Source organism: Rhinatrema bivittatum, chromosome 8 (genome assembly GCF_901001135.1).
Source record: "Rhinatrema bivittatum chromosome 8, aRhiBiv1.1, whole genome shotgun sequence".
NCBI lineage: Eukaryota > Metazoa > Chordata > Amphibia > Gymnophiona > Rhinatrematidae > Rhinatrema > Rhinatrema bivittatum.
Genome location: NC_042622.1, coordinates 201,097,177 through 201,115,295, shown reverse-complemented (window position 1 = coordinate 201,115,295; position 18,119 = coordinate 201,097,177). Strand labels below are relative to the sequence as shown.

At 42.3% G+C, this 18,119-nt stretch overlaps 1 protein-coding gene across 4 annotated transcripts in view; it reads left to right on the top strand.

Moving 5' to 3' along the window:
- The window catches only part of NLK (nemo like kinase), a 642,623-nt gene that overhangs the window by 289,130 nt on the left and 335,374 nt on the right, over positions 1 to 18,119 (top strand). For all 4 annotated transcript variants that reach the window (XR_003858197.1, XR_003858198.1, XM_029612542.1 and 1 more), the window contains one exon: positions 11,847 to 11,902. Coding sequence is in view for 2 of the 4 variants with exons in the window: in XM_029612542.1 (XP_029468402.1) it covers positions 11,847 to 11,902 (56 nt within the window). In the remaining 2 variants the exon portion in view is untranslated. The remainder of the gene's footprint in view (positions 1 to 11,846; positions 11,903 to 18,119) is intronic.

The window sequence follows — 18,119 nt, the reverse complement described above, 5'->3', positions numbered from 1 at the left end:
TTCGTTCCTGTAGTACCACGGATCAGTCCAGAGTCCGCCCTTTTTTACTATATGGAGGTAATGGAGAGTCCGCTTCATCAGCATTGGCTTTACTTTTCTCGTGATTTACTCAATTGGTGTTCCCTGTTTTGGGGTCTGGTTACAGTTGGGGGTCAATGCACTTTTCCATTTACGGTTTTTTTTGTCTATAGTTAGTTTGGTTGGCTTTTATGCTGCTTTGACATTATGTAATACTGACAGGCTGTGGGTGGCACCTAGGTATATATAGGGCAGAGGCTGTCAATCTTTCTCTGTCTCCACCTGCTGGTGCGGGGACAAAACCCAGGAGTCTGGACTGATCTGTGGTACTACAGGAACGAAAATTATCAGGTAAGAACCAATTTTCTTTTAAACGCTATTTCCTGGAAGTGTTGGAAATTTCCCCTGAACAAACTCTACCCCTGGATAAGGTATATTTCTTACCTATACGTACTAACCAACAAACACAAGTGGCTCCTAATGTTTTAGAAAACGTAACAGCTTTTCTTGAAACATCTAGATACGAAATAACAGAGAGAACAACTTTATTGATATCCTTCTTCAATGAGACTGATTTGGAAAGAGTTATGCCTGCCTACTTTAAAAAAAAAACCACAAGCTATGTTTATGGGAGCAAATGTGAGGATTTATCCTGACATAACCAAAGCGACACAGATGAAGAGAAAAAACTTTTTAGCTTTAAAATCTGGAGCTTTAGCAGTGGCTGCTTCATTTTTCTTGAGATTCCCCTGCAAATATGTAGTAAATTGATGGAAATAATTATATATTTTTCCAACCAGACCAGCTCAAGAGCTTTATCGAGGCAAAAAAAAAAATATCGCTGCAAATAAGCAGTGGGTAAATTGTAATCCAAATTAACTTAATCTGATTATTGGAAAGTCGCCTTTTTTCTTTATGCTTTGTATGTTTGTTAAAAATTAATAAAGAGAAAAAAAAAAGAAACATATTAGTTGCATTATATCAAACACAGAATAGGAAGGCCATGGTTCTTAGTCTGAATGTTGAAAAAGTGTTTGACTTGATTGCATGGAAATATGTTTTGGGCGATAGAGCAATATGGTATTCAGGGCAATATTATGATCTGGTTGAAAACTCTATAACAGTCCCTCAGCTAGGTTACTTATTAATGGTAATGTAACAAATAGCTTTCACCTACAGAGAGGGGTTAGGCAAGGATGCCCACTCTCACCTTTGCTTTTTATTTTGGCGGTGGAACCCTTGGCTATCAAATTGTGAAGAGATTTGGTTTTTCGGGGTATTCAGGTTGGGGGAGTGACTCTAGAAATTGCTACGTTTTATGACATTTTATTATTTCTGGGAGTTCCAATTCAGGACTTACCATAGATTCAGCAGCTTTTTTAAGAATTTCAAGCACTTGTAGGATTAAAAATTAATTTCACTAAATTTTGAAGCATTGGGTGAAAAAATGCAAAAATTATGGCAGGGTCCCTTCCTGTTTATGTGGGCATTGGGGAAATTAAAATATCTGGGGATATGGGTGTGTCGCAACCCAACTGAACTGTATAAGTTAAACATAGGAGAGAATATACAAGTGATAAGAAAACAACAATATTTTGGAAAGATCTTCTTATTTCTTTATTGGGCAGTGTGCCATATTAAAGATACTACCCAAACTTATGTAGGCTACACATGCTCCCGTGTTGGCTAACTCAATTGGATGTAAAGTCATTGCGATCCTGTTTTATTAGCTTCATATGGGGAGGGAGAAAGGCTCAGATAAGTTTCGATAAACTATTGAATCTCAAGGAAGAAGGTGGTCTGGAACTGCCAAATTTGAGACACTACAATATAGCCTGCCAGTTGTCCTCTATGGGAGAATGGTGTCAAGGTAAATATAAATATTGTGTGACTGACATGGTGAACAGTGTGATTCAACCATGGGTACCCATTGTATTTGCTGCAAACTAATGAATCATCTATGAATAAGATAGCACAGGACAGTCCTAATTTGGCCTGTAGCTTTGGCATGGAGGTGGGTCTGGAAGAAGTAATGAATACCAACTAGTATTTCTAGGTTTCTTCTGCTTTGCAGAAATAAGCAATTTGAGCTGGGTCAAGAATATGGTTTTATTTTTCAAAGCTGATGAACAGCTGGATTCTGTTACCTTTGGCATGTTTGATAATGACACTGACATGTCATGACTTTGCATCCCTTTTCTCACAATTTGGATTACCCAATCAACAGTTTTTTTGCTTTATACAAGTGAGGCATTATATACAGTCTCTATGCTGGTCACAAGAGGATCTAACTAAGGATTACAGTTTTTCCACAGAGATTCAAGACCTAAGTGAAAGAAGGAACATTATATCGTCATGGTGTAACTTTTGCAAAAAACATTTCACCTCCTCTACAATTATGGGACTAAGTAAATATTTGAGGAGAGTTCTATCTTCTGAAATAACAGAGGCTACAATTCGAAGGTGCATTCAGCTGATATTGATGCAAGCCTGAAAGAAATGAAATATAAGAAGCTAAACTCTGCATACATTGATGATGATAGACGTTACCACATGAAACTCTTCAGCACACCAATATGTCTTCGTAAACTGGAAAATGGTACTCTGGTCCATAAGATACTAGACTGCACCCAGTTAATTTCTTTTTGGGGATGGTATTTTATCTATAGTGGAACAGTGCGTTGGATTCAAAATACCTAAGAATGAGGTGGTGCTCATCTTAGGAGATGTAGCAGAGTTATCACCATTGGAAAAAGGTTCAGACTTATTTTTTCCCGTTGATAGCAGGGCTGAATTAGCCATGCTGTCTGAGAGTGTGCACGTGACCGGGAGAAGGCAGAGTTTTCCTCAGTGAGTCACAGAGCTTTGAATCTGTGGCTGCACGGTCGTCTTCCCGCGCGATTCCCCTCTTCTCCTCAGTCTCTTTTTTTCCGCGAGCCGTTTCACACGCGAGGTTTTTCCTCTCACGATTTTTCCATTTTGGAGATTTTTGCGACTTTTTTCTCTCATCAAGGTGGCTCCGAAGCCATCAGGATTTAAATACAGCCTGTGTGGCAAAGTTATGTCCATCACTGATGGACATAACTATTGTTACATTTGTTTAGGGCCGGACCACGACCAAGCCTCATGCGGAGACTGTGGTCATATGTCCCCCAGGGCCCAGCGTCAACGTACTGAGAAAATGGCGTGGCTGAGGACGGGCTCATATGCCTCAACAGCTTCAATGCATTCTTCACTGGAACACTTAATTATTACCTCTCGCTTGGCTACAAAGAGACTGAGAAGAGGGGAATCTCACGGGAAGACGACCGCGCAGCCGCACAGAGTCAAAGCTCTGTGACTCACTGAGGAAAACTCTGCCTACTCCCGGTCATGTGCTCGCTCCCAGACAGCATGGCTAATTCATCCTGCTATCTATGGAAACACCGTTTATGGTAAGCAAACTTGCTTATCTCCTGGCTTTACAATGGGCCTGTAAAAGTGTGCTTCAGAAATGAATTGAAGACATTCCCCTAGCGCTTACTTTGTGGCAAGCAAAAATGTCTGATCTAGTGGTGATAGAATTGATCTTGTATATCATCAGCGCTTAGCTTCCATGGGCTATGTTCAGGCATGGGCAAAATTCTATGAGACTTTATTGCTACATGAGCAGCAGAGACTAGCCTCTCTGAACTACATGGTTTCTTGGCATGGGTCTCAGCCTACTGCCTCCCATGCCATTAAGGGGGAGTAATATATTTGTCTTTGCGAGTACCTGGTTACTACTCAGTGTAATTTGTACATGGGAACAGAATCAGCTGACAGCTATAAAGGAAAAAGATGCCATTCTAGTAAGCACTAACTAAATCTGTAAGTTTAGCAAAGTGGTGTGTGTGTAGATGGATGTAGTGTGGATGAATGGGGTGGATATGTAAGGAAAAGTGGAACTAGTAAGGGGATTGGGATTAGTGAAGGGCTGAGAAGCTTGTAAAGGGTGGATAACTAAGGGAGAGTGGTTATGATTGACCCAAAAATGATAAGCGGGAAAGGAAAAAGGGCAGATTGAAATTAATATTGTTGCATGACGGCATTGCTTTTTAATATGACTATTCTCTGTCATGAAGTATACAAATCTGGTGGTGATTTTGTTTCAAGTTCTGCTGCAATAAAAAAAAGATTTTTCAAAAAGAAAATTATGCATGTTCTCTCATGTAACCTGCCCCGAACATGGGAGGGCACAGAATAGAAATAATTTTAAATAAAATAAACACTCATTGCAGCAGAATATAATTTGAAATGCAGAGAAAGAGACCCCAGCAAGACAGAATGTGAATATTTCACATAAAAAAAAGAATAGAGGATTTAAATTTTATTTGAAGATCTGATCTGGTATCTGAGGCAGCACATAATGCTATTGTGTGGGAGACCCAGATTTATTTCTTTAAAAGGTTTATATTCCACTCCAGTCTGATAATTCATGGTGGATTACATATGGTAATACATAATTAAAACAGCAATAAAATAACAATCAACAAAACTTAAAGTCAAGGACAAAGGCAATGCATAGCCCAATGTTTCCAAAATAATTCTCCATCAATAAAAGAAAAATTCCTACATAGCGTCATTCTGGGTGCTCAGCCCCCAAAAAGTCATGTTTTGATAGCTTTCTTTAATGTACTGGAACATTTCATCACTCTGAAGTTAGTGGAGAACAAGTGCCAATATGATGGACCGGACACCCAAAACACTTAGTCCCGAGCCTCATTAAGACAAATAGTGCAAAACAATGGAATTTCAAGAAGATAGGAGCTAGCCAAACATAGAGGATGATTTGTCTTATAAAGACCAGGGCTTAATTTGTGGGGCAACAATCTGGAATGCGTTCCAGCACTACTTTTCAGGCTTAAAAGGCAAAGCAACAGGGGTGTTCTGCTCCAACCTCTCCCCTCCAGGCAGCCAACAGGGAAGGGGTTGAGCCATTCTTCTCCATAATCCAGCCCCTCTTCTCTTACTCTCCTTTTCCTCCACCTCTCCTGTATTGCTGGGACAAGATACTGAAGCAGACAATGCAAAACAAAAAGCAGACTACTCAAAAGGGTTGAACCTGAGCAGTACTGCATTTGTCAAGCCTTCAATGCTGGCCTTTGTGAATGGCACTACTGTTCACAACTTTCAAACTTGTGCTAATTCAACCCCTTTTTGTATTCATTACCAAAGACTTCATTTATGGCAGAACAAGTCAGAATGACATTCTGCCACCTTTTTTCTGGGACCCAAGATTGCAGAGTAAAAATAGTGTATATCAGTTCTGGCTCCAGTGAGGAAATAGAACCAGAGCCAGTAGTTGCATGGATTATTTATGGCCCCCTAGCCCTTGGAGAAAGCAAAAAACAGAGTTTTGGAGCTGCGCACCATGAGACAAGGGCAGCCACATGGCTTTGATTTGTGTGTGAGAGGGTTCACACCTGGCCCTGGTCCTGCCCCCTTGCACAAGGTCACACCTGCCCCTGGCTTCACCCATCTTTCCCTCCCCTTCCCAATAGTTCTGCTTCCTTTTTTGTCTACAAATTAAGCCCTAATAAAGACATAGTATGGCATTAATCCAAGGAGATGTAGTGTTGTGTATTAGTTTATGCACCAATGTTGTTGTCTTATATATGATACCATATTCAATGCTTTGAGAGCAGGAGTAATGTGTTCATGAATAGTAGTGCCTGTCAGTGGCTACGTGTTTCATTGCTCTTTTGTTGGCTTTAAAAAAGGTTTTACAAAAATTCTCCAAAGACAAGCAGGATGGTAGTCCTCACATATGGGTGACATCATCAGATGGAGCCCTGTCACAGAAAATTTATGTCAAAGTTTCTAGAACTTTGACTTGGCACATTGAGCATGCCCAATATACCCTAAGCAACACGCCCATACAGGGTTCTTCTCCAGTCTCTCTCTTTCCACGGAGCTGTAAGCATTGTGGGCAAGTGAGCTCACTTGGCTGTTTTTTGGCCTTTTGGAAAACTTCGTTTTTCTCAAGTTTTTCATAGTTTTTCCTCTAAATTTGCGATGCCAGATCCCTCTTGGTGCTTCCTCGTAATGCAATGCTCCTAGTCAGGGTTTTCAACACTTCTGGTAAGTTTCTTTCATTGTTGATTTCCCTGCAGCAGCGGTGTTACGGTGCCCACTGTCCATAGACACCCGCCGCCATCGATTTTGATTTTGCAGCCGTTTTTTGTTTCATCCCATTATCGCCAGGTCCGGTTTTCAACGATGCACCCGGTGCCTGAGGACCTTATCCATTACAGACCCTCATGAGAAATGTGTCCTCTGCCTGGGAGCATCGTATGATGTCCGGGGTTGCCGCTTATGCGCACAGATGACCCTAAAGGGAGTCTACTTCGGCTCGACAAGATGGAACAGCTCTTCGAGCCGAAGAAGACAGAGGCATCGGCATCAATGGACCTTGGAGCTGCACCGATGGACACAGCGCCATCGACATCGGCGCACTGTTGATGCTGCCGGCAGATAGGAGCGCCAGAGACTGACTATTGTCTATAGTCTCCAGGTCAAGGACATCGCATTCCTCATCAGCCTCTGCACTGGGGAAGAACTGGTCTGAGCATCGAGAGAAGACGAAGAAGCATCGGCGCCGGTCCTTGTTGATGCACGGAGCCATGCATGGGGATGCATTGGCTCATGCCACAATGCTCCCGAAGTGACCCTGTGGTGAGGAGCACCAGTCCTCCATCAGTGCCCAGGGTACATGTTGATCTCCATTGGTCCTGATGCCAGTCACCGATCCGCCTCGAAGGGTCTGAAGAAGACCCTCCTTCCTTCCAGTCGGTGTTGGCATCAGCAACATTCGAGGAGGAGCTGCAGTGCCGAGTCCAGCTGGCAGTGGAACAGGTGCTGCAGAGCATTGGTCCTGTGGCACTGATGGGCACCAGAGCTGGTACTGTCCATCCTGGAACTGCTGCTGGAGAAGCTCAACATGCTCATTGGTGCATTACTGACCCAGCTGCCATTGGCTCCCAAGACAGCATCAGTGACCGGCAGAGCACCAATGCTTCCCCATACTGATACAGAGGGTCGTTGCTGCTTCCTCCTCCGAGGAAGCTTCACCTAAGCCAGCAGAGACACAGAAGTCTATAGACCCTGTCCAGCTTTGCCAGTGCCCGCACGTCTAGATGAAGACGGAGTACCTAGGGCCCCATCCCCTGTGGCTTACAGTGAGGATCAGGGCTACTATGACCCCTAGAGGGAGGAAACCTTGGAGTCCTCCTCTGAGGACTCTGAGGGTCTCCCCTCAGACCCTTCTCCTGCAGAAGAGTGAAGGAAGTCCCTGCCTGAGGACTTAACCTTTGCAGGGTTTGTGAGGGCAATGACATAAGCCATCCCATTTCAGTTGCTAATGGAGGAGGATAACAGGCACAAAATGCTGTGGATCTTCCTAAGGAGATCGTGGCGGTCCTGGTACATAAGATCCTTAAGGAGCTGCTGTGAGGAGACGGGAACACCCCCTAACAGTGCCTCCCATGAATAAGAAGGCTGATAGGGTTTACCTCGTCCAGAAGGCTCCTGGATTCGATAAATGAGAACTGCCCCGCCAATTGGTGGTGGTTGAATACACTCAAGAGAGCCAGGCAGTCTCAGACCCATTCCCCTGTGCCCCCAGGGAAGGACCATAGAGTAATGGACACTCTTAGGAGGAAAGTCTTTCAAGGGGCCATGCTTGTTGCCTGCATTGCTTCCTACCAGCTCTACATGAGCCAGTACTCGCGGGAAATCTGGAAGCAGGTGCAGGAGGTGGCCAAGCAGCTGCCTCAACAGCATAAGAGCTTGGAGTGTAGAAAATATGAGGTCTGAGCGACTTACAATGTTTTCAAGGTGGCATTGATGGTCTCTGCAGTGGGACTTGGCACCCGCAGAATGGCATGGCTGTGAGCCTCGGATCTTCGACCAGAGGTACAGGAACAACTCGCTGATGTGCCGTGTAGTGGGGAGAATCTCTTCGAAGATAGGGTGAGAGATGTGGTGGTCCAGTTCCGGGACTACCATGAAACTCTACAACACTCCGCCAGCACTCTGGATCTGTCCTCCTCTTCTAGGAGGCCAGCGAGAATGGGACAGAGGAAGTCTTTCTTTCACCAGAGGAAGTACTATCCTCCGCCCCCTCGCTCCAGTCAACACCATCAGGGCTCCCATGGCCATCCCAGATAGCAGAGCCCCCAAGCCCCAGCTGGCACCTCAGTCAACTCCAGGGATGGGGTTTTGAGTAGGTTGTAGCGATCGTATGCCAGTTGCCCATACCCGGGATGTTGGACCCTCTGGTCGGGGGCAGACTGCGGTTCTTCCATCGTTCTGTCCATCGTCCTTCAAGGGTATGAATTGAATCTATTGGATGTTCCATCAAACTGCCCTCCAAGCCTGTTTTGGGGGCCGGTAGTACATCAGGAGGTACTGTTAGCGGAGCTCTCCTCCCTCTTAATGGCCAGAGCGGTCAAGTCTGTCCCACCAGGGCAAAGAGAGTGGGGATTTCACTCCAGGTACTACTTGATTCCACAGAGAACAGGACAACTCTGTTCCATCCTAGACCTAAGGGTCTTGAACAAATTTCTTAAAAAAAAAAAAAAAAAAGTTCAAAATGGTTTCCCTGGGCATCTTAATTCCCCTCTTGTTAAAAGGAACTGGCTATGCTCCCTCAATCTAAAGAACGCATACACTCACGTTGAGTTCTTCCCCAGTCACAGCAAGTATCTCTGGTTTGTAGTGGGAAAACAGCACTTCCACTACTGGGTGTTGGCATTCGGGCTAGTATTAGCCCCGTGAGTGTTTACAAAATGCCTGGCCATGGAAGCGGCGTACCTTCGCAGGCTAGGGGTGCATTTTTTACCCTATCTGGATGATTGGCTGGTCAAGAGCACATCTCTGGCAGAGGTCGTCAGGTCCTTACGCTTGACCATTCGGATATTGGAGTCGCTAGGGTTAATCATCAACTACCCAAAGTCCCACCTCAGCCCGACACCTCAATTGGACTTCATAGGAGCCTTGCTAGACATGTCTCAGGCCAAGGCCTTCCTTCTTCGTCAAAGGGCCGTCACTTTGATGACCACCACAGCAAAGATTCAGCAGAGCCTGCAGTTGTCAGCCTGGTACATGTGGAGGGTGTTGGGCCACATGGCTGCAACAGTCCATGTCACTCCCTTGGCATGATTACACATGCACAGAGTCTAATGGACCCCGAGGTTGTAGTGGTGCCAGACCATGTAGAACCTCCAGGATGGCATCCGAGTCACCCCATCTCTCCGGGACTACTTGTCCTGGTGGTGGGTACTTTCAAATCTGGAATGGGGGATCTCTTTTCAAAATCCTACCCAAATTGTCTTAACCACTGATGCATCCATCCTGGGCTGGGGAGCTCATATAGATGGGCTCGGCACCCAGGGGCTCTAGTCTGCCCAGGAAAACTGTTGCCAAATCAGTTTCCTGGAGGTCCAGGCGATCAGGTACATGCTGTGCGCTTTAAGAGATCAGCTGTCCAACAGATCCAAACCAACGACCAGGTAGCTATGTAGCATGTCAACAAGCAGGGAAGCATGGGATTGTACCTCCTGTATCAAGAAGCATTCCAAAACTGGTCATGGGCCCTATCCCACGGGATGGTGCTCAGGGCCATGTACCTGACTGGGACGGAGAACGTGGTAGTGGACAGGCTGAATTGAGCCTTCAGACCCGGGGGGACCAGGGTGGTAACAAATCGGATATTTTGCCTCTGGGGAAGCCCGGACGTAGATCTATTTGCATTCCCTTGCAACAGGAAGGTACCTCAGTTATGCTCCCTGTACAGGTCAGACGGCAAACTAGCCTCGGACGCCCTCGGACGTCTTCTATATGCGTATCCTCCGATTCCCTTAATAGTAAAGACTCTCTTGAAACTTCGTGAGGACAAGGACTATGATCCTTATAGCCCCTTATTGGCTGAGACAGGTCTGGTTTCCGCTCCTATGGGAGTTGTCCATCTGGAGATCATTCAGTCTGGGGAGTTCTCCAGATCTCATCGTGCAAGATCGAAGGAGGTTGCGGCATCCCAACCTCCAGTCCTTATTGCTCACAGCCTGGATGTTGAGAGATTAATTCTGTAACCGCTCCCTCTCTGAGGATGTGTCTCGGGTCCTGGCGACTTCTAGAAAGCCACTAGAGATTCCTATGGATTGAAGTAGAGGAAGCTTTCTGTATGGTGTGAACAGAAGGCCCTAGATCCGTTCTCTTGCCCCACACACAAACTGCTTGACTGCCTCCTACACTTATGGGAAGCTGACTTGAAAACCAACTCAGAGTTCATCTCGGTGCAATTGGCGCATACCACCAAGATGTGGATGGTATGCACATCTCTGTATAGCTTATTGTTGTATGTTTCATGCAGGCCTGCTTTAATTGAAGCCTCCCTTAAGGCCTCCCGATGTGTTCTTGGGACCTCAACGTGGTGTGTGTTCAGCTGTTGAAAGCTCCTTTTGAGTCACTGCGCACCTGTGACCTGGAAGGTCATATTTTTTGTGGAGGTCACCTCAGTGCACAGGGTCAGTGAGCTCCAAGCCTCAGTGACTTATCCACATTACACTAAGTTTTATCATGACAGAGTGGTCTTGCGTACGCGTCCTAAGTTCCTGCCTAAGGTGGTGACAGACTTCCAGCTTAACCAGCCCATCGTCCTGCTAACATTCTTTCCCAGGCCCCATTCACACCAAGGTGAATGAGCACTGCACAGTTTGGACTGCAAGCGAGCCTTAGCCATCTACCTTGAGTAGACAGAAACCCATAGATGGTCCACCCACTTTTTATTTCTTTTGATAGGAATAGGTTGTGCATTCCATTCTCAAACAGACACTATCCTCTTGGCTAGCAGATTGCATCTCCTTCTGTTGTACCCAGGCGGGACTGCATCTTGAGGGTCATGTCAAAGCTTATTCTGTGAGAGTCATGGCAGCATTAGTGGCCCACTTGCAATCAGTTCCCATGGAGGAGATCTGCAAGGCTGCGATGTGGAGTTTCTTCACACATTCACATCGCACTATTGTCCGGATAGGGACGGCCGACGTGACAGTAGATTCGGCCAGTCTGTCCTTTGGAACATGTTTGAGGTGTAAAACCCAGCTGTCCCTGCCTAAGGCCCGTTGTTTGGGTTCAGGCTGTCTCCCCCCCTCGGTTAATTTATTTATTTATTTATTTTTAGATTTTTATATACCGGTGTTCCTGTATTAAAATACAGATCACATCGGTTTACATTGAAACATAAAAATTACGCCAAGAGGCGGTACATATAACAAGGTTATAGAACTTGGAAAACATGGAAAACAGGTTCGAAAATAACAGCACTGTTGTTGTTTTGCCCATTGCCTCCTGGTTGGGTGTCTGTTAGTCTCCTTTTTCTGTTGGGGAGCAGCCTTTAGTTAGGGATTCACCCATGTGTGAGGACTACCATCCTGCTTGTCCTCAGAGAAAGCAGAGTTGCATACCTGTAACAGGTGTTCTCACAGGACAGCAGGATGTTAGTCCTTGCAGAACTCCCCTGCCACCCCACGGAGTTGGGGTTTTTCTAATTTTCAGTTATATAGATAATTCTATGTTATAAGATTGAAGAGGGACCTCACTTGGGCATGTTGGGCATGCTCAGTGTGCCAAGTCAAAGTTGTAGAAACTTTGACACAAGTTTTCCATGTCGGGGCTCCATCTGATGATGATACCTATGTGTGAGGACTAACATCTTGCTGTCCTTGGAGAACACCTGCTATAGGTAAGCAACTCTGCTTTCTTGTTTCTGTATAATTTTGATTTGTGGTGCATGTTTTTCTTTTCTTTAGGTACTCTCTGCTCTTGATATACTGCAGCCTCCTCACATTGATTATTTTGAAGAAATGTATCCTAAACAAAAATAAATAAAACTGTTGAGCAAGGTATGTGTGAGCTGCTGAAATCATCAGACTTGCCAGTCTTATGTCAGAGAAGACATCACTGTATCATCATAAGGCAAGATAAAAATCCCTCTAAAATGTTTGTCTTGTCTACCAGAAAATTGTTTTAATCCCTGTATTAATATTCTCTACACTGATTGAGAATGAATAGTAAAAAAAATTGAAATGAGTTTAACAAGAATCTAAAGCACTTAGAAGACTGAATGTGGTGGATGAATGTCTTTATATAACTATATAAAGATTATTAAAGGAGCAGTACTAACCTGATTTTACAAAATACCAATTTGCATTTTTTAGTTTATTCATATTTCTCTTTTTATGGATTTTTATTTATTATATAGCTCAGGACCAAACAGATGTCCCTTATTAAATAGAGTCTTTAAAAGTGTTAGTGGGATTGTCTTGTGTATAGGAGATTCTCTGTTGTCTTTTTGGGATCCATTTGCATAAATAAGTTGAACCATAATGGAGTGTTTTGTTTGACTAATTCAATCTATTTTAACTATACTCTTGAGGTGGTCACTTCCACAATCTGTACTTACACACCAAAATTAGAATAAGAAAATATTGATGCCATTATCTGTTAATGATTAATTTATGTTAAATATAAAAGTTGATACAGCAATTATGATTTTATTGTACTAAGCTATAATGTTTTGTCTAGTAATAAGGCTGTTTTCAGAATGTTGGTTCCTGGTGTCTTTGTGTATCTCAACCATATTCAATGTTATTTTTCTTTATAGAAATTAGCTATCATTTTATAGTTCTACAATATAGAGCTTCAAATGATTTTGTTTATATGGAAAATATTCCTCTTTAAGACTTACATCAGCAGCAATATTTCAGGTAAATTTTACTTCTGTTGATGGGGAAGAGGGGCATCTAGTTTTTTAAATATAAGCTTTAATATTACCTGCACTAATACATTAAGTAGCAGTATTGTATTCAGTAGAATCATCTTCATTTTCTTAAGATTTCACAAAGCTGTATATGATTAGACAAAGAAAAACGACTGTCTAGAAACAGATATGTAAATTAGTGGAATAAAATACAAATGTAGCATGAATGTATTTTGAGAAAAAGATAGTCTTCTTAAAAGTTATCCTAAGGATTGCTACTGTGTAATGCAGCCCAGGTCTAATGAGCAGGAAATCGATATGGGGTAGAAGTAAATGCCTTTATGTATGTAATTATTATATTCTATGTCTTCTACCAGGTTCTTTTATTGATGTTGCAATCCCATGTTTAACTACTGAGAATAAGTATGATATGAGACATTGGGACATCACTAAAGGAATTTAGCAGAAGTCTGATAACACAGGAAAGAATGACTGTTAAATTCTAAAGGCTTCTTTCCAGCCACATTTCTGCATCATGTAAATGGCCACATATCTGGGGATATTCATCCCAAGGGAAATAGTGTGAATATGCTATTAAGTGAGGATCAGATTTGCTTAGTTCCTTAATTAAATATCAGCTTTATATATTCTGGACTCAATATTCAATGGACTATATCCAGATAACTTCTGAGTACTGGATAAATGTTAAGGTTTGAATATATTGGCAATTTATTCAGATAAATTTTATCCAGCTAAGTCATTAAATGGATAAAATTTATCTGGATACATTGGAGGCATTCCAGGGGCATTCCTGGGCGGAGTTCTCTTAGCTGAATAACTTAGCTGACTAACTCTGAATATCAAAGTCTAGATGTTCCTAAGAGCAGCATTAAAGGTATCCAGGAATGAATGAAAGCAAACATGTCAAAGCAATGCTGGAGATACCAGGAGCTGGAAGATTATACCCTGCTCCTGGCAGCGGTGAGGTACTTAGAGGTGCCAGCTGATGTAGGATGGCTCAGGTTGGCCTGGGGGGGGGGGGGGGGGAAGGGAGATCTTCAGGAGGGGCTTGCATTAAAATTGTATTTAGAGAATTTGAAGGGGGAAGAAGAGGCTTTTTGGGCTTATAGGTCCACTACATGTTTGGTATATTTTAGGGAACTTTGGTAGAAGAAGGGAAGGATTGGGCAAAATGCCAAACATTTGTTTCAGTGGGGGCTGGGGGGGTGTGGAGGATAGGGCTGGTAAGTTGGCTATGTCCTTTATTTATTTAATATTGGCTTACCCTTTAACCTAGTATATCTGAATATAGCCAGTTAAGGTAAAGTTATCCAGGATCAGGTTTATCCCACTGAATATCCCAAATAACTTATCTAGCTTCTGTCTTTTGGAATATTAGTCTTTCTGTCATTTTCCCAATGAAAGTAATTTATGAAACTGAAATTGTCTTCCCCATGTTTATCTAGGAACTCTGGAAATGTGCATAGAATTTGCCTTAAAATAGATTTTTCAAGATTTTCTTTTGTATAATGTAGACATTTGTCTATAATGGCATCAATATAATCACTACTTTAGTTTTACCTACTTCCATATAAACCTCTGATTTTTCTCTTTTAATATGGAATATCTGTGGAAACTTTTTTAAAACCTGAGGAAATTTGGTATGCCTTTTCCAGACTCATTCTTGAACTCCAGGTTCTTAGAAACAATATATACTGCCTGGAGCGAGGAAAGGAAAATATTAAATATTTGTAGAAAATGTAAAATAGTTGTTTAAAATATTTGCCTAATCCACTGCAACAGTATAGTTTAGTATTTTGGGCTTTGGGGTTAAATCATGCTGAAGTGTTGCTTTAGAGGTCTTTTAAAAGTAAATTGGTTCTTGGACCATAAAACGTTCTGAAATTTGTGAGGTTATGTGCTCCTTTTATGAATCATTATACTTGGAGGATAGAATTGGGGGTTCACCTGAGAAAAATGCCTTCTTTCAAAATCTTTTATTGCCTACTGTCTCGCCAGCTCAGTTGGCACACTTAATCGTCCTATAAGTAATTCAGAACTATGCAGGGTAATTAATCCTAAGTCTAACAAAGCCCCAGGTCCAGATGGTTTTTTGTACGATTACTATAAAATTTTAAAAGATCATATTGTAGAACCATTGAGTGGCTTCTATAAGGAAGTGCTGGGGAGGGGTTTCTTTCCAAAGGGGTTTGTTTAATACATCTTATATAACTGTATTGGCCAAGCCAGGTAAGGTTCCAGGTTTCCCTGCAACTTACGGGCCTATATCTTTACTTAATTGTGATTTAAAAATCTGTGCTGAAATCTATGCTAAATTCTTAGCAGATAGATTAAGCTTGGTGCTCCCTGAGATTATATCCTCTGAACAGGTTGGGTTTGTTAAGGAATGAACAGCAGAGTACACATAAGGGTAGATTTTTAAAAAATCCGCACGTAATTCCATGTGCCAACCGGCGCACGCACATGGATGCGCAATTTCATAACATGCACGCGCATGCATGCCAGATTTTGTAATCCGCGTGCAAGGGGGGTACATTTCAGCTACTTTTCAGCTACGCATCACTGCTTTGCCCAGTTCCCTTTAAGGAGCGGACTGGGAGGGAACTTCTCTACCCTTCCTTCCCCTCTCCTCCCCAACCCCCAATTAAAATTTTTTTTTTTTACCTTTTTCCGCAAACTTACTTCAGCTCCCCAGCTGAAATAAGTCGCGCCGCTGGCAGAGCAAACAGTGGTGCTGCCCAGCCCACCTAAAACACACCCTCCGGCCTGCCCCTTCCAAGAGAGGCCCAGCACTTGAGCACGTACTGGCCTTTACGCGTGTGGCCGGACCTCTTAGAAGATTCGCCTGGCACACCCGCACCAGGCATTTAAAATCTACCCTATAGTTAAATTGACCTCTGCATCTCATATTATAAGTTGAAGAGGATCCCTGCACTGGCTGTAGGATTTGACTCAGAAAAGGCTTTTGATAGAGTTTCTTGAGATTATATGTTTGCAGTTCTTGGAAGGTTTGGGCACTCAGGAAATATTGTTAAGTCTAATATGCTTTTGTTATCATAAGCCTTTTTCATATATTTTAATCAATGGAGGAAGATTATTATTCCAAGATACAACACAACCTGTTGGACTTAACGTTGTTCCCGTTTGTTACCGTTGCTGCTAAAGCTACTGTTAGAATTAATCATATGATGATATACTATATGCTGAAGACATATTGTTCTCATTCTAGATTAATTGTTATTGTATGCACTCTCTGAATTTGAATTTAAAATGTTAAATAAGAAGCATTCTTGAAGTTATAATGTAAATAGGAAGGCCTCCCTTCCTAAAACCAAGTTACAATGTAAACTGATGTGTGATATTCCAGATCAAACACCGGTATATGAAAACAAATAAATAAATAAAATAAGTATGTTCTCAGTTAGCAGAGGGGTGAGACAGGGTTGCCCCCTATCTCCTCTGCTGTATTTTATGGCCGTTGATCCCTTGCTCAGGACAATTGAGTGATAAATCTATTCCAGGATTGGATATTGGATGCACCTTGTTCAAAGTGACAGCTTTTGTTAACAATATTCTTGTATTCCTGACTGACCTAATGAAATTCCTTGATAAAGTATTGACTCATCAAATTGATTTTGGGGTCTTTTCAGGCTTAAAAATTAATAAAGACAAGTCTGAGGCTTTGGAGGTCATGGGGAATTTAAGGCAAAAATGGGAAGGCACTTTTCCACTTAAATGGGTGATGGCCGAAATGAAATATTTAGGTATTAGGATTCCATTTTATATTCAGGACTTGTATAGAGTGAACATTTCCCCTCTCCTCTGTTCCTTAAAGGCAAAGGTAAAGCAATGGAATTGGTATTTGCTCCCATTATCTCTTACTAGGAGGATTCATCTGATAAAAATGGTAGTATTACCTAAGTGGTTATATTTTACAGATGCTCCCTATTTGGTTAACTAATGGGGAGCTAAGAGAGTTCGTTTGTCCTATTTATTATGGAGTGGAAAAAGGGCCAGGCTTTCTTTATCTGGTTTGATGAAGCCTACTGGCTTGGGAGGCCGAAATTATCCTAATTTGAGGCAATATAATTTAGCTTGTATGCTCTGGCATATTAGAGATTGGATTATGGGCCCTTCTCTCTTTTGTCATATAGATTGTTTGCAGACATGGCTTGGTAATCTCTCAGTGCCTTCTATTATTCAGTTGGAGACTAGTTTCGTTCCAAACAACATCCATTTGTTTCTGATTGTGCTAGCCTGCCAACAAGCCTGGGGTTCTTTGTGTTCTTTGTTAAAGTTCAAGAGAAGAGATATTTGACCATTAGTGGTAATCCTCATTTTATGGAGAATGTGGTATTTAAGGAATGGCATACCAAGGATATATATATATAGTATTAAAAAAATATTTATGGGAAATACTAATAAGCTTCATAGCTTTCATGAGCTACAGCAAAAATATGAGCTCCCGAGTAAAGATTTCTGCGCCTACTTACAGTTGAGACACTATGTCTTAAGCTTGCTGGATAACAATCCAGAGCTTAGTATCCCTGGGAAAAAAGGAGGACATTTTATGGGGGAAAAATGGTCATGAAACCCTCGAGTGTGGCTTTCTAGTAGGCACTCCATGCTTTACCAGAGCCAGATGGGTTCACACAACTGTTAGAGAGATGGTCCAGGTGGCCAGAGATTAGATTTTGTGCCGAGATCAAAGACTATATTAAATATATCCCTGAAATTTCTAAAATGTAATTTTGAGGGACACTCAATTTAAAATTATTTGGCAACTTTACTTGGAACCCAATAGGGTTTTTAGAATGAACCTCAATGAATCCCCACCCCCCCCCCCCCCCACGTCAAAAATGTGGGGAGCAGAGCAGCGACTTTTACACAGTTTTTAGAAATGTTCAATATTTGCTGCCTTCTGGAGGGTTATAATACAACATTGTTCTAAAATTCTAAATTTCCCTTTAACAGATGACCCAAAATTCTAGTTATTTGGCGTATGGGCAAGGGATACTCTCCAGTTAAGTAAGCCTCAGAAGCTATTTACAGATAAGGCGGGGTTAATTGCTAAGAAAACTATACTTCAAGTCTGGATAGGATGAGAATATCTGAGTGGGGTTCATTGGGAAAGATGGATGGGTCAATTACTGGTTTTTGAATATTTTTCTAAAAAATTTGTGGCCAAACCTAAACAAGCCATGGTGACACAGCTTTGGCAACCTTTCATTGATACTTTATCATCAGATTTTCAAACTACACTATACGCATTGTAAGGATGAATATGGGCTAAGGAGATACA